General features: G+C 36.1%; 1 protein-coding gene across 8 annotated transcripts in view; it reads left to right on the top strand.

Annotated features, from left to right (window-relative positions):
- Mid1 (midline 1) overlaps window positions 1-16,645 on the top strand; it is a 381,084-nt gene that overhangs the window by 344,881 nt on the left and 19,558 nt on the right. For all 8 annotated transcript variants that reach the window (XM_087600601.1, NM_001431606.1, NM_001431607.1 and 5 more), the window contains 2 exon segments: window positions 3,061-3,188; window positions 7,934-8,077. In XM_087600601.1, the coding sequence (XP_087456727.1) occupies window positions 3,061-3,188; window positions 7,934-8,077 (272 nt within the window).

Genomic DNA, 16,645 nt, shown 5'->3' with positions numbered 1-16,645 from the left:
AATTCCTTTAGAACAGAATGAATTTTCAGATCATCTAGAATTTTCTCCACTTTGAGGTGATATTTTTAATTCCTTTCCAGCACAGGCAGTTCAAGGGGCAGTCATGCTTTCCTACTCTGGGGGAGTGTTACTTGGATCTAAGAGTCAGATCCCATGTGTAGATTTTGGAATGCTTGTCTGTGGGGTGTTAAGAGGTTAAAAGATGTAACAACACTGCATTTCCAGGACCAAATATGTTTGGGAACTCTTGAGCTGACCAAAGATCAACACATTTTCTTTCTGTGGTGCCTTGGTATTTTAACCATGGTGGTGTGTGGTGTTTGGCAAAAGATACATGAATAGGATCTCTGTAGACATGGCCACCTTCTGGAATACTAGCTCTGTGTGTCTAACAACTGAGTGTTCTGCAAATTAGAGATACCAGAGCAGAAACACATCCATATAAGTAATGGACAGTCCCTCTACACATGAAACCATGAAACACACACACACACACACACACACACACACACACACACACATGGCAGGGGAGGTGTGGGGTGTAAGTATAAAGCAAGGAAGCAAAAAGAAGCTTAGCACTAACAACCCTGATGATGTTGGCAGTATAAAATAGCAGAAGATAGGCAAGACGGATTTGGGAAATAAAAACATCCCCTAAAATGTTGAATTTGGCAGAGTTTCCTTTACCTGTCACTCCAGTTGAGGAATTGAAATTGTAGCCAAAGATAAGCATCTTTTCTTCCACCAAGGAAAGGAAACCTGTAGGTGTTAAAAGCTGCAGTAATCTCCGAAGATTTCTTCTGTCAGTCTTTGCCTTCCAGAATAGGCATTCTCTTCCTCAGGCTTCCCACTCAAGTTTCCCACTGTTCAAATGGTGGGAGCATTTTCTATGTCATTTGACAAAAAAAAGAGAACATTTTATTGTTTGTTGACCTGAAAAGCAAGACAAATTTTGGAGTTCCATCTATTTTGGATGTGCCTGAACAAAGAGGCTTCTGCTTCCAAGAAAGGAACTAATATAGCAAGATTATCTGTATTTAGAGTGGTCTCATCAGTTGACACAAGATCTAGTTTGCCTGAGGGTCTAAGAGAAAAGCCATTGTAAGTTTGGTACTTGCTTCTTCCAGTTCTCCCAGTTGGGGAATATGAAACAGAACTCATTGAGGGATTATTATTATTATTATTATTATTATTATTATTATTATTATTATGTTCTTCAAATATTTTGAAGCATAGAAATGATACTAAAGCATATCTTTTAAGTTGGCTGAACTGATCCAAATATTTTGGCCACACTCCAAGAGCTTTACAGAGTATTTGTTAAAGGTCCATTTTAAATAGCATCCATTCCTGTATTCACCCAGCTACATAAACTATTATAAGTCCTTTGAATTTAAGTCCTTTGAATGTCACATTTAGTCATTAAAATCATTACAATGCTGCTCTTCAATTAATCCTTGTAAGTTAGTCAGGAGGTGACATTCCATTGTCTACAATCCTTTCTCCACTTGAATATTTCATTTATCTAGTTTAAATTGCCTTAGATTTTCTTCTTATTATCAATTTGATTAGGACAATGCAGATTAGACCATCTACTTTGTTTCCTAAATAACATTGAATTATTGCCAGAGATGCAGCTAGAGAAACCATATTTGGGTTATATTGTATATGTATTATTTTTCTTTGTTTTGAAATTCTAATAAGGTAAAATTAACCAGTTACAGCATACAATTTAATATATAGACCTATTCTGAGTATTTCATGACTCATAACCTTTTTGTCCAGCTTCTTGTAATATGACGTTGGCATGGTTCCTCCATATTTTGACATGTGCCTATACTCTGTTCCTTTTTTGTTGCTGTGTAATATTTATAATTGTATGGATAGACTCGTAGTAGACAAGATATAGTTTTTCTTTGTGAAAATCCAAAGCCTTAAAATCTATTAAAAGACACAAGAGTGTCTATAACACTTAGGATAACTTGCTGGTATCATACTTTTCTCATGAAATGGGAGAGTACACACTTGAAGTCTTCCTTACTATTGCCAGCTAGCACTGAGATCTTGCGCAAATGGGCATAAATAATCTTTATAAGAAAATAAGTGATTACAGTTATAGCTAAGTCAATTCAAGTTCAGTTTTTTTTTGAGAAAACATAGTGTCCTAATGTTTATGGAACTCAACAAAAATATGAAACACATCAAAATAATTCTAGCATCATTTTCTATGCTCAAAAGTAGAATTATTCAAGCCATGGTTTTCTTTGTCTATAGATAATTACTTGCATTTAGGAATCCACTAGAATGTTCTGCTCTTAGTAACTGAACTTTCCAAATGAACTCGAGAGCACATAGGAGACAGACACATATACCTTGCTTTATAGTTTATACAAGAGAGTGCTCACCAGAAAACCTGAGTGTGGAGACAAAATTGGGTGCCTGCTGGGGAATTTAAGAGAAAGCTTATGAATATTTTCCATGGCATCTGCTGGGAATATGGTGGGGAAAATGTGAATAGAAGGAGAATAAAAAAGAGCCAGACAAAACCCCCTTTTTAATGTTTATTTTAGAGAGAGGCTAGTAATTGATTAAACTAATCCAATATCTGGAAACATTCTTTTTTAATCTTCACTTTGCCTTTTATACAGTTTGAAATTTTGGAGACTCCCCTTTGAAGTGGAGCAGGGGCAAGTCTGAAAGGAACAAACAGTTTCCCAGACAGATGTGTGAAGAAATGCCTGAAGCTATGTGCTTCTTGCTGGAGTTAGATGTGACTGGACCAGGCTGTTAAATACACAGCAACATGAAATATGAATATTCTTTTGCCTCCATGGGGACTTTTTTCCATAGTATAAAGAAAGGGGATGGCACTGTGTTACTTTTCCCAATTCCTTTGTTGTTTTTTTTTAAAGTTTATTTTGTGTTGACATATTATACCTTTTCAAGAGAGTACTTTTTAAAAACCTGATATTTCTTTTCCTTTTATTTTTTTCAGTCTTTCACAGTGATGATAAAAGCCACCTTGACATTTCTTAAAACGTTGTTTTGTTTAAATTACAGAGTCTCCATGGCAACTGCATCCTCCCAGGTCCTAATTCCTGAAATCAACCTCAATGACACATTTGACACCTTTGCCTTAGATTTTTCCCGGGAGAAGAAACTGCTAGAATGTTTGGATTACCTAACAGGTACTGTCTTACTGTCTTTTATGCTCTCTCTAGTATAGTGTACATTCACTTTGCCACTGGACCAATTGTTTTCTAAAACCCATATGTGTGCTTCCCTCTTTGAAATACTATCTAATAGCCCTATAAACATTAATGTCTGCCCTGTGATTTTAACCTAAATAACATATACTAAATATAAACTGGGACAAGAAAATGGAGAATTCCAATTGCTAAATGTATCCTACTACCATTTTCTCTCTTGTAACATGGAGATGGTGAAAGAAGAAGCACTTCTGGCCATCAAAGTGCTAGTGAGGTGTCATGGGTATCTTTCACTGTGTCAGAGAGTCTCTGATGCTCATAGCTCATTAATGGCAGGAAAACAAAGACCACATGAATAGCCGAACATTTATACCTCTCTAGCTCCTTATATTTGTGTTCTTTTCTTAGTTGTCAGAGTACCAATTTTGGTGAAAACATAATCTTCATTTTAGAAATGGTCAATTTTAGCCATCATGCTGAAGGTCAGATACAAAGGGGGTGAGCACAATTAGGATCTGGCACTGTTCTGTATAAACTGTACAGACCTCTGCATTTTCTAGTAAGAAACTGAATTTCACATTGCTCTGGCAAACAGTTGAATCACATTGCAATCCCACATGCCATAGTTCATCCCTATATTTCCTACTTGGCTTTCCTCTCCTCTTCTCACCATCCCTCCCTTCTTCTCTCACTCCCTTCTTTCCTCCTTCCTTTCTTTCTTTTTAACTAAAACACAATGAAGAAAAGGAAAATTGTGGCTACCTATATTCCTAGGAGTTAATCTAAATCTTTCTTTCGCCTTTGAAGCATGAGCTGGACTCAATGGTTGACAGAAAGAATTAGAGTTATTTAGACAAAGTTATTTGTGTTCCTAAAAGCCACCAGGACCTGTGACTTAAGGAAAGCACCATGTACACAGTGAATCCAGATGTACTCTATACTGAGGACAAAGAGCCTGCTAAAAAAACCACATCCCTAACTGAGCAAGGTGTCAGTTTCTCAACTCCCAGCCAATATGTGCATGTTTGTGGGAGAGTGGTTGGGGAGGGTGTAGCCAAAGAGAGAGAACATGGTGTAGCATTTGTTTTAGTAGTGTCTGGATAGAAAGCAAGGAGTTTTGCTTTTTTTTAACATTTTGAGAACCACAACTGCCTTTTTAGCCTTAATTCTGCATTTGCAAGCAGAGTGAGTTATCCCATAAGACATCTCCTTGTCTTGTATAATTCTCTTTCAAATGTATGGCTCCTACTAAAGAAGAAAGAGTTTGTTTCACAAAGCATTCACTCTAAGGAACCAAACTTTCTTTGAAATATGTATGGGTGTAATGCCACCTTTCCTTTCCTTTTGTCTGAGTTTTGTCTAAACTACTACCATCTAGTAGAACTTTCTTTTGTGATAGAAATGTTCTGTATCCATGATAGCCAACTTATTAGTTATTGAAACTATGAACTATGTATGGTGGGTCGTGCTCACAGCTACTAAATAACAGTGCAATATATTTTCCATAACTTTCTCTTTTCCTGCTCTGACATCTTCATTTGCTGTCTTTCTACAACATGAATACTCTATCTACTACAGATGTTTTATTCAAAAGTACAAGGAAGAGGAGAAAATAACAGCAAACACTCTTGGCTAGTCAAGTATGGCTTTGTTTATTATAAAACTGAAGCTTTTCCACAAAAGACCAACCTAGCAAATTTTCACTAAGTCTCATGGACCAGATCCATGTTAAAAGCTCATTCCCAAGGCCAGAGGAAACTAGAAAAGTAAATATTTGCCCAGGAACATGGTCTTTTTTACCACGTCATTTTGCTATACTTGTTTGGTCAACAAAAATGTATCTTCATTTCCCAACAATTAATTGTATATTCAAAATATATGTTTGTTTCAGTTTCTGTAGAAACATGAACTCATTGACTAAAAAAGAAATCGTGAAGCTACTGTGCACAAAATTTAACATTCATGCCATATGTCATCACAATGGCTGTTTATGCCAATCAAAAAGCCATTGTCAGATACCTGCAATTTTGCTTTTTGAGCCCTTAACCCCAAATTCAGTCCACTTCTAGACATAACGTCAATTCTTGCCATAACATACAATACTTGGCTGATACTGCCAAGTTCAAATAGTTGACCCAATATTTACAAACAGGAAATCAAGTGTTTGGCATAGTAGTCCACCATTCCTTGTGTAGTGTTTGTGATGAAGAGAAGAAAATAACAGTTCTGGTACTGATTGTGTGCGTATTGAAATTGACAGCATGCTGCAGTTTTCATTTACAGAAAATTAGAAATTGACTTTGCAGGACAAACCCATTGGGTTTACAATCAAAACAGGGTTAGCCTGCCTGGCTGTGCAAACAAGATTTTTTTTCCAGTGACATGCCTCTAAGTGGTATGTCAAGTTAATAACCCATAGAGGTGACATTTCCTTCCTGGTTGCAGCTACTGCCATGTGGCTCACAGCTACTTGCCTATTTTGAGCTTACATTTTCTTTCTATTTAATCATATATTGCTATGTGGACAGGAAAAAGTCCAATCTTTCCACAATGGTTAATGGAGAAAGAATTCAATTAACTATTTGGCTTATGAAAGACTAAGTTGTTCTTTACTGGTTTATTCAGCAGTGATCTCACAGCAACAATGATCACATAGATAAAAACAAACACATTTTATGACATAGCTGGATCTATATGGAATGCATCTCCTGATTGGTATCACTTATTCCTGAGTATCCAAGTCACACTGCTCAAAACTAAATTTCACAGGTAGGCTCTTCAGAAGACAGATGCTCAAACACACATTTCCAGGAAAATGCTTGAACAATTATAATGAGTGCTTATTTCTTTCCTGTTTACTTATTTTTAATTTATGGATATCATTTTGAGATCTACTGTGAAAATTAGACTAGGTTTTGGATCTACTATATAACCTAGACTACCTTCATACTCACATTCTTCCTGCCCCTGCCTTTCCAGGATTGAGATTATAAATGTGAACCATCAGACCCAGATGAGCCCTTTTTTTTTTAAATTAATGGAGTGTCTATGAAATTCATCAGGCAAAGCTTCTTGAGATTTGTGCTAAATGTCTTTTCAAATGTCAGAGGGAAGACAATTAAATTGGAATTTAAAATTTGTCATTTCTATAAAGGCCCTGCCCCTCTCTGGGTTTCTTTACAATTTACCAATTCTAGTCAGGAACTAATCTAGAACAGAAAAGACCTACACAGTGGTTTAAGTAAAATCATAGAATGTAAACACGTTTTCTCTTTGAAATTCAGCTCCAATATAAGAAGAGTATGAAGAAAATCTGTGGATCAATTCTCTAAACCACAGACTGGTAAACTTGGACTGAAAAAGGTCATATGGTAGATGCCTTAGGTTTTGCAAGCCATATGCTTGTAACTATTTAGCTTTGCTTCTGCATGAAAACACCATAGATGAACAATACTTGAGTGAATCAGGCTGTGTTCCAATAAAACTTTATTTACAAAAATAGCTGCTGTGGGCTAGAGAGGTGGCTTAGTGGATAAGAGCACTGGATCCTCTTCCAGAGGACCAAGGTTTAATTCCCAGCACCCACATGGTAGCTAAAAATCATCTGTAAGCTCATGCCCTCTTGTGGACTCCATAAGCATGACAGACACATATGATACATAGGCATACATGCAGGCAAATGATTACACAAAATAAAGCAACAAAAAGAATAAATATACTTTGTAACCCTCTACCTTAAAATATTATTGCCAACACAAAACACTTGTAGCTTTGTCTTTTCGTCAGTGATTGTTCTACTAATAAAATTGCTTATTGGAATTAATCCTGAGTAAGTGGTTAGAAAATCACATGTTTTGATAAGATTTAAGTTATAAAACAAATGAAACAAAAGGATTCTGTAGTGATAAAAGCAACCAAGCACAAGTATTCATGGTTTCACAGTAAATGAAAATGTATTTCTAAAAGATGACTGCTTGCTAATTGTAGTCTTTTTATTTAAACATGCCACCTATAAAGTGAAAAATGAAATGAAAGTAGGAGTGCACTAATAATTTTACCAAGATATCAAGTATCTAATAAAGGAAAATTTAAATTATTTAGTTGATTTGCTAGCAGATTACAGTGATAGTTTTCAAATATCTGGTGTCATGTAGATGAGAGGTTGGCAAAGCATGTTTCAGGCCAAATCAGACCTGTGGCTATTTTGTAAATGAATTTTTATTAGAGTATGGCCATACTCATTTATGTACAAATTATATGCATCTGCTCTCAAGGCATGATTAAGTAGTTGCAAGAGCAAAAGTCTGTTGTACAATATCTAAAACATTTACCATATTGTCCTTTACTAGTAAGGTTTTCCAATTGCACTACCAAAAGTGAATAAAATTATGAAAGTTTGTCTTGGTTAATTTTTCTTTGATGTATTTTTCTTCATACACAAGAAGCTATTGTTTCCTAACCTCATAAATATATTCTCATGATAAATTGAGATAGTATCTTAATGGCTGCCTGGCAGTAGCAATTTCTGCTTACAAATAAACAACAAATGAGCCAAAAAATTCCATAAGCAGACAACTAAACATTTTGGAACCTAATATCTCTTTCTGTATGATAGTAGTTCATACAGACCTATTTGGGAAGACTTGCTCTAAGAGTTAAATATCGCCAAACTTTGTCCTAATGGTATATGCTGCTCCACTGATATGCATTCTTGATGCCAACAGCTCCCAACCCTCCCACAATTAGAGAAGAGCTCTGCACGGCTTCCTATGACACCATCACTGTCCACTGGACTTCGGATGATGAGTTCAGTGTGGTCTCCTATGAACTCCAGTACACCATATTCACTGGACAAGCCAATGTCGTTAGTGAGTATCTCATGGCTCATTTACTTCTCAGTGTAATGACTGTTTTCAGATAAGCTGAGTAAAGGAATATAAACACCAAAAGAAGATGATGAGGAAGGAATAAAATTAGAATATTTATTGATTTCTTTTTCCTGTTCAAGAAATGGATAATGCTCACTTTTATTGCAATAATGAAAATAGATGGTCAAAAATCAACAAAATTAACAACTTCTGGAAAACCATGTGGATGCAGTTTAACAAAAGAAGCTGGTAACAACATATACACTGTAAATTCATTTATCCATTCATAACTTAAAGATCAAATCAAACTATTCTTGCTTAAAGTGTAGAGGTTAAAAGTATAAATATTAATTAGGATGTTGGTTAGTTCTTGGATGGAGTAGAGAAAATGTCACTGGAAAGAAATTTATGGGAGAACTAGGAATACCAGCTGTCAGTAAAAGTGTTTATCTTGCAAACGTAGAAAAAGTCAGTTGTAGTCTCTACTATCCATGCAAAATAACCAAACCTGGTGGCATTTACCTGTAACCCCAGTATTGGAGGAAATTGAAAACGATAGAATCCTAGGAATTCATGGCAAGCCAGTATAACCTAGTCAGCAAGTCGAAAGTTTCAAGGGGACACTGGGTAAAAAATAAAGTGAAGTAGGACAAAGGAAGATACATAGTGTTGACCACAGAGTCCACATACATGTGCAACTATGTGTACATATATCCATACTCACACACAAATAGATATCCTACCCCCTGCACATATACATATATACAAAAAATATATGATGCTTCATAGGACTAACAGCAACCTCTGGGTTAATATGCTTTAGTTATTTTATCATGCATTTAATTTTATTTACTATTCTAAATGTTTCAGTTTTCAAAGAAAGAAATAAGAAGAAAAAAAGGAAGAAGGAAGGAAGAAAAATAAAAGAAAAAACTTAGTAAAATGAAAAGCAAAAGAATTCTTTAAGTATCAGGTCTCATTCAGATGTGGTTTAGGGCTGTAACTTCAAATCTTAGTAACCTACACCTCCTGGGAAGAACTAGGCTTACCTAGGATACAGAGGGGCTCCTTTGTCACTGATGCTTGTTTGATTTTTGGCATTGTGAATATTATGACCAACTCAAATAGCAATAGCTGGCCTTATAACCAACTAAAACAGCAATAACTGGCCATAAAGGTTGTAGCTGAGTTATTTAAATAGAATTGTACAAATGGCCAAGAGGTCAAAGATATTGCTTTCCAGAGGAATCTTCTTTAGTGATTTTCTTGGTTAGGTTTCTATTGTTGTAATGAAACACCATAACCAGTGCAACTCTTAGAGGAAAAGGTTTATTTCACCTTACAGCTTAAAGTTCTCCATCCAGGAAAATCATGATAGGAAGTAATGAGTAGGCCGTGGAGGAACACTGCATCCTGGCTTGCTCCTCATGGCTTGTTGAGCACTCACGATCACCAGCCTGAGGGTGGCACTGCCCACGGTAAGCTTGGTCCTCTTAGGCTAGTCAACAATTAAGAAAATGCCCTCAAAGAGTTTCCCGCTGATCTAGCTTATAGGACATTTTCTCAATTAAAGTTCTGTTTTGATAAATGACTATAGCTTGTATTAAATTGACAAAAAACTAGCCCAGCATGGAAATGGATATATGGAACATATCAAAACAGAATGCAGTAAAATTGCTTTTCCACAGAGATATTTTAAACACATCCTTATTAATTTACTTTGATTTTTTTTAAAAAAAGAAAACTTCTCTCTGTCAACAGGTCATTCCTAGTATATGTAGTTCTCAGGTACATGGTACTTTAAATAGAAATTTGGTAGATGATTAATTGTAAGGGCAGTACAGAAAGATTCTAGCTTCACAGTGACTAAAGTGCAAATTAACTCCCTCAGACACTTTTGTCAAATGCCTTTCTCCCTACCTCCCTCCTTTCTCTTCTCACTCTCTATCCTCTTTCTCACATTCTTTCCCTTTTCCCTTCCCCTAGTTGGTTTGCCTTGGAAGCATTCATAAAACTCTTGCAATTTTTATGAGTAGACAAGTGAGTTGTAAAGTGTTATGTCAAGGACAGTTTGGTGACACATTTTGTAGGTAGGGACCAGAGAGGAGTCAAAAGTGGATGTGGAGGAGAGTTATGGTTAAACTGATTCTTGAGAGGTTGTGGCTACATGGAACTGACATAAAGATACCTTCAGACAGCTGTGTCGGCTTAAACAAAACCTACAAAGAGTGAAGTAGTAGCGCATACTAGAAGATCTTACTTGATAATGCGTGGCTAGAAAATTGAGTGGAAAAGAGAAAGCAGTAAAAAAGAATTATAAGACACAAAACCATGAAGCTGACTTCAGAAAACACATGTCATCAATCATTAGTCACTCAAGCCCAGAGACCATGTAGAGCTGTTCAGCTTTGAATTTTATGTTGGGGAATTGAGCTAGATAATAATAGGCTCAGGTGAACAGTCTGATTTGCCAACCCTGAAAAGAGTGGAGATGGACAGGATGAACCTTTCAAGGAAACTAGCTAAGGTGTAAGAGTAAACAGGATCTCTAAGTGGTGATCAGCTGATAGGAGATAGAAACTACTGAAAAGACTCCTCAGCCTTGATAACACTGTCACTGTCTTTTACATACTCTAAATGCCTTTGGAGACCAGTCTGAATCACCCTCCTTCTAAGACTGAATTCTTATGAAATCATTTGTCCCCAATTTCACAGTTCCTGTTGCATGAAAAATTTATGCCTCCCTGTGTATTTTCATACCATTTGCAGATATTTACTTTTTTTAAGACAGTAAATGTAATAAGAGACTGTTATATTTCGGCACAAATAAAGAAATGCCACATCACTTTCTGAAGCAGTATGGTAACCTATTTCAAATTCATGCCCCGATTTATCTGTCCCATCTTCTATTGATGAACACTAGCTCTTTTTCAATTTCTGCAAGCATTGCTTCCCTATGAATATCCTTGCATATTTCCCTTTCATGCATACAAAATTATGTCTCTAGTATAATCTCTTGAGATATAATTGATAAGAAGAGATTATTTGCATTTTAATTTTGATTGGCATTGCCAAATTGCCCTTCAGAGAGGTGACAGGTGATATTTTAAATACATTTTAGCAGTTGGAGGAGCTTACATTTCACTTACTTTGGACATTTGCACTACAAGCTAAACAAGAGAAACCCAATTTAAAACAAGGTAAACATGTATTATCTACATGATTTCTTAATAAATCCAAGGCCTAATTTAACCAATGCAAAGCCTGTTTCTATACTATATAGTATAGTAGGAAAAACAAAAGACAGAAAGATGGAAAATATGTTGTTGATTTCATTTGAGGAATTATTTCGGATTATATTGTTATTGTACTATATTGATATTATTAATTATTTTATAATTAATTATATTATAACTATTTATAATTATTAAAGTATTATACTACTAGCATGCTTGGTAAGCTAAGCTAAAGAAAGATTTATTAGACTTAAAGATGGAAAGCAAAAGATGGCAAAATGTGGTTAAGTGAATATGTAAGTGAACATTTGATAAGTGAATAAGTAGAAAAAAATGGAGTTATTCAATACCAAAAAAGCAGTTGTTGGTCCATGTGAGGAATATTGTATTTCTTTGAAATAATTTTATTAGAATTAGAAAACTCATTTATTGTATATTTAGCAGGATTGTTTCCATCAGAGCTTCTTATGCAGTGCCCATGTGAAGGCTCTTTATAACTGCTAGTTGTCCAAGGTCCTATTATTTGATTGAGTACCCTTTACTAACAAGATCTACTGTAAAACTCTACTGAAATTTTGAAAACATTTTCAAAACCTACCCAGGGCTTCCTGTGCCACTAGGCACATGGTTCCCTCTTTTGTTGCAACAAACTATAGTTAATTACTTTTGACTTGCTTTATTGAGGGGGAACTAGATAATATCTTAGAACTAACTGTATTTAATCTCATTACATTTCTCACAAATACACATGCACAAATGCAAAAATAATACTACTTTATTGTTTATTTCATTGGTAGAATTTTGACTATATAATGTTATAAACATTCTTAGTAACACATAGATACATAGTTAATTTACAAAGCTTACCAAAACCACTTGTCGTATGTTCTTTAAAAGCTCAGATCAGGGTATTATTACCAGAAAACTGTTCTTGTCACTTGCAAAATAAGCAGAAGTCACATTTCTGGAGGCTATCATGTGAAATAGTTATATGTATATATTTTAATCACTTTGAAAGCATTCATGAAAGCTATGAAGTATGTATTATTTTATACTGAAGAAAAAAAGCATGATTTATTTATGTCTAAATAGTTAGAAGAACCAAAAGCTGTTCGAAATCCATGGACAGCCTCAGTAAACAGTGTCCACACTGTACAATATTCTGCAGCAAAGTGGCAATTCCCATGCAAGGCTCTCAAATTCCCCAATGTAATTAAGATCTTTTAATGTGCTACAGTAGGAGAGAAATGCTTCTGACTCATTGTCAATGAAAAAGTACTATACAAAGTCAAAGGCTCAATCTTGCTTCATTACAAACCAATGTTATTCTGGTTTCATTTGTTGTTTTAATATTTCTCCCTACATGGCAGTCTGTAAACAGCAGAGCACGAAGACAAGTCTAGGAGAAAGTGAAGTTTCAATTAGGATAGTTATGTAGGTGTTTTATAAAAAGATAAAGTAAATCTGCCCACTGATCCTGGCACAATACAAAATCAAGGTAGCAAAAGTGTAAGATATTACGTGGTACAAGATGGTATAAGACCAACACTAACAAAACATTTAATGTATAGTTCAAGGAACCCCCAACATAAAGGTCCCAAAAGAACATTGTCAGTGGTTATTTTCTGGTATTTCCAATAAATTATAAATTATTATCCTCACAATAATAGTACTTAGTATAAAGGGTAACAAAAATGGTTAGTGATTCTGAAGGTAGCTTGCTTACTGTAAAGCTACCTAGTAAATTTTTACTACTATTATTTACTACTCCATAATATTAAAGGAAAAAATTAGTGACTTCTGCAAAATAGGATAGTCAGTCCCACATCCTGGCTTTTTTGGGTGAGGGTCTGATACACTAAATCTTGGTTGAGTTAAAATTTATGGTTGGAAGCCAGGTTACAGTTTGTACCAATTTCAGACATCTGCTCTGTGATATTGCTGAAAGCATTCCCTACCACATTAAACCAAGTTTCAGGTTTGTAGAGAGACTGGCAAGTTTATTTAAGCACTTTTATCTTCTCCATCTTTGACCACTGTAGTCATTTCATTGAAATATGTGCAATTAAACAGGAACAGTGCAAAAGCACTGAAGTTGATAGGACTCTCATTTGAATCTGCTGAATGCTATTATTGTTTTGCATTCACGCCTGACGGCTTTTGTCAAAGACCTAAGGATATGAGTGGATTATTACTAAGATAGAAAAGTTAATTTTGTTTTATTACTATTTTAATAATATTATTCAATGTCTTCAAGTAAATTATAGGCTTCTTGAGGACTGAATAACAGAGTTCAAAATGCCATAGTTTGGTTGAATCAAAATCTAATATTTGCCTCCAGCAGGCTCCAGAAATACAGAGTTTGTTACGGCTGATTTCTAGAAAAAGGCTTAGTCAGGAAGTATCGAAGGGAATATAGAGTAGGGAAAGTTATCCAGTCACCATAGCATTTAGGAGTGTGTTCTTCTCCCCCCCACCCCAACTTATTGAAAATAGACTTTTTTTCTCATATAATATATCCTGATTAGAGTTTCCCTTCATAATACTCGACCCAATTCCTAACCACCTCTCCTCTCACCTGGATCCATTCCCTTTCTACCTCTCATTAGAAAACCACAAACTTCTAAGAGACAACAACAAACATAAAATAAAATAGAATAAGATAAATATAATGAGATGAAACAAAGGCCATCACATTGAAGTTGGGCAAGGCAGAGAACCCCAAGAGGAAGCACAAAACTCAGAGGCACCCTCATTCACAAAATCAATAGTTTCAGAAAAACACTAAACTGAAAGCTATAATATATAGAGAGGAGACCTGAAGTAAACCTGTGTAGGCCTTTTGCATGATGTATCAGTCTGAATTCATACAAGCTTCACTCATGTTGACTTACAGGGTCTTACTTTTCCAATATGGTTTATTCACTTACTCTTACTCTCTTTCCACTTGTATTCCATGGGGTTACCTGAGCTCTGAGGAGAGGAATTGGATGGAGACATCCCATTTAGCTGTATGTACTAAGGTCTCTCTCTTCATATAATTTCTGGCTGTGGGTCTCTGTATCTGTTCCCATCGGCTACAGGAAAAAGTTTCTCTAATGATCTCTAATAAGGCTCTGATCCTAGCTCTGTGGTCTGTCTTGTCTCTGGTTCTTGGTCACTCAACCTGTATTGGGTATGGGTCCCATCTCGTGGCGTGGGACTTAAGTCAAATCAGATGTAGTTGGTTACTCCCACAAGCTCTGTGCCACCATTGCACTAGCATATTTTGCAAGAAGGAAAGCATTGCAGGTGAAAGGTTTTGTGGCTGTAATTTTTTTATAACTCTCTTTTGGTAGCCTAAAGCATACCTTCCTGTAGCAAACACACAAGAATGTAGGGGTGAAGTTTCTATGTAGGCAAAGCTCACATTCTCTTTGTTCAGTAAGTTGTGTGGATATTGTCGTCAGCAATGGGATATTCCTGTTCATTTGTAGACTGTAACTAATTATCTCAGCAACTGCCTAGGTTGTTTGGGGAATTTCCATGGGACCATTGGCCAACAACCCATTTGGATGTAACCCTGTCCTGATGTGGGAAGCTCTGTTTGGTGACTTGGGACATTTTCTTCTTACTCAAGGGAGACTTGGGGAGAAAACAAAAACTGCAGAGCTACAAACAATTAGAGGAGAGATAGATACCATTTTTAGTTATTTTACTCTGTATTAAATATACAGTCTCACACACTCAAAGTGTTCTGTGAGTCTCAAGTTATTTCTTTGCTTCATGCTTATTTTTCAAGTCTCAAGGTCCTTTGATTTAAAAAAAATCATAGATAGAAATAAAAAGAAGTAACAGAAAATTCATGAGTCTAAATGACTCAAAAAGGTACATGAGAATGCTATTTTCTCAAAATCCAGAGCCTTAGAGGCTGGGAGATGGGTCAGATAAAGGGCTTACTGTTCAAGTATGGAGACCAGTGTTTGGATTTTCAGAACTCACATATAATTCCAAGAAGGCATTGTGAGACCTGTAATCCTACCATTCAGGTTGCAGACAGGAAATCCCAAGAATAAACTGGCTGGTCAACCTATCTAGAATTGGTGAGTTCCAGGTTCAAGGAGAGATCCTGTCTCTATAAATAAACTAGAGAATAATCAAGGAAGGCACTCGATATTACTAACTTCTGCCCTTTATATGCACATGTAATCACATGCACACTGCATACAAGTGAACATACACTAAAAAAGATAGAAAGAATGTAAATAAATTCAAAACAGTTTTGAATTTTTCTTCTCATATGTCATAATTCCAGGTGTAATTTTTAAGTTATAAGTAAGGAGCATTTAGTATAAACCAAAGATAGACTTCAGAGAGCCTATGACTATCATGCAATGCTATGTAAATATTTTTGGCTTGGTGAGGATGTGTTCTGTGAATTTCTTCTCACAGAAAGGTTTCATTAGATTCTCAGGGATGTGAGACCACAAAAATAAGGAACTGTTTCTTGAGAGTTGGGTGAGGTATAAGTTGCCTCAAGATCAAAGGATCTAACCCTTTGACTTGCAAATGAATCTAAAAGGAAAGGGGGCAAGTTGAGTTTGGAGCACCTCAGGAAGTAAAAGTGTCTGGCACTTTCCCAGAGACTAGTACTGAGAAAGGAAACTTCCTGACAGCCTAGTCACCAGGGAAATGAGAAAATGTTCTACAGGAGTGGAGATTGATGAGTGGAGAGAGGAAAGTTGGGACTGATACCAAAAAGAAGTTTCTAGCATCAGTCAGCTGCAAAACAAAATGGGCTTCCTTTTTCCTACACGTTCTTCCAAGCCTCATAAATCTTCAACCCACATCCTGCAAAATACAGCCAGAAGAACAACCCTACTCCACTTTGGACCAGTGATCCCAGGGATGCAGCTGGCCAAAAATCCTATGGACACTTTCCCAGGGTCCATATTGGGCTACAAGCTGCCCATTACTACTGCTGCCCCAGTCTTCTGAATCAACATTAATACAGGATCATAGATCACCCTGGTGATCATTTTTATATCTCTTCCATTAGAAGTTGGATGGAGTTGGGTGACCTGTGCTGGTTTTGCTGCTGCATTGACCTAATAATAAGGCTGTTGTTTTAGTTAAAGTAACTACTGCTTCGATGAAACACCATGGCAAAAAGCAACTTGGAAAGCATTTAATTTCACTTATACTCCCTCATTACTGTCCACTGAGGGAAGTCACAATAGGAATTCAAGCAAGGCAAGAACCTGGAGAGGACAGGAGTTTGATACAAAAGCCATGAATGAAGGAGTAGAACTCTACTGGCTTGCGCATCCTCCTTATATCACCCAGGATTACC

This window comes from Rattus norvegicus, chromosome X, assembly GCF_021556685.1.
Source record: "Rattus norvegicus strain SHRSP/BbbUtx chromosome X, alternate assembly SHRSP_T2T, whole genome shotgun sequence".
In the NCBI taxonomy this organism is placed as follows: Eukaryota; Metazoa; Chordata; class Mammalia; order Rodentia; family Muridae; genus Rattus; species Rattus norvegicus.
Note: the sequence above shows the minus strand (reverse complement) of the source record. Positions and strands in the feature narration are given on the sequence as shown.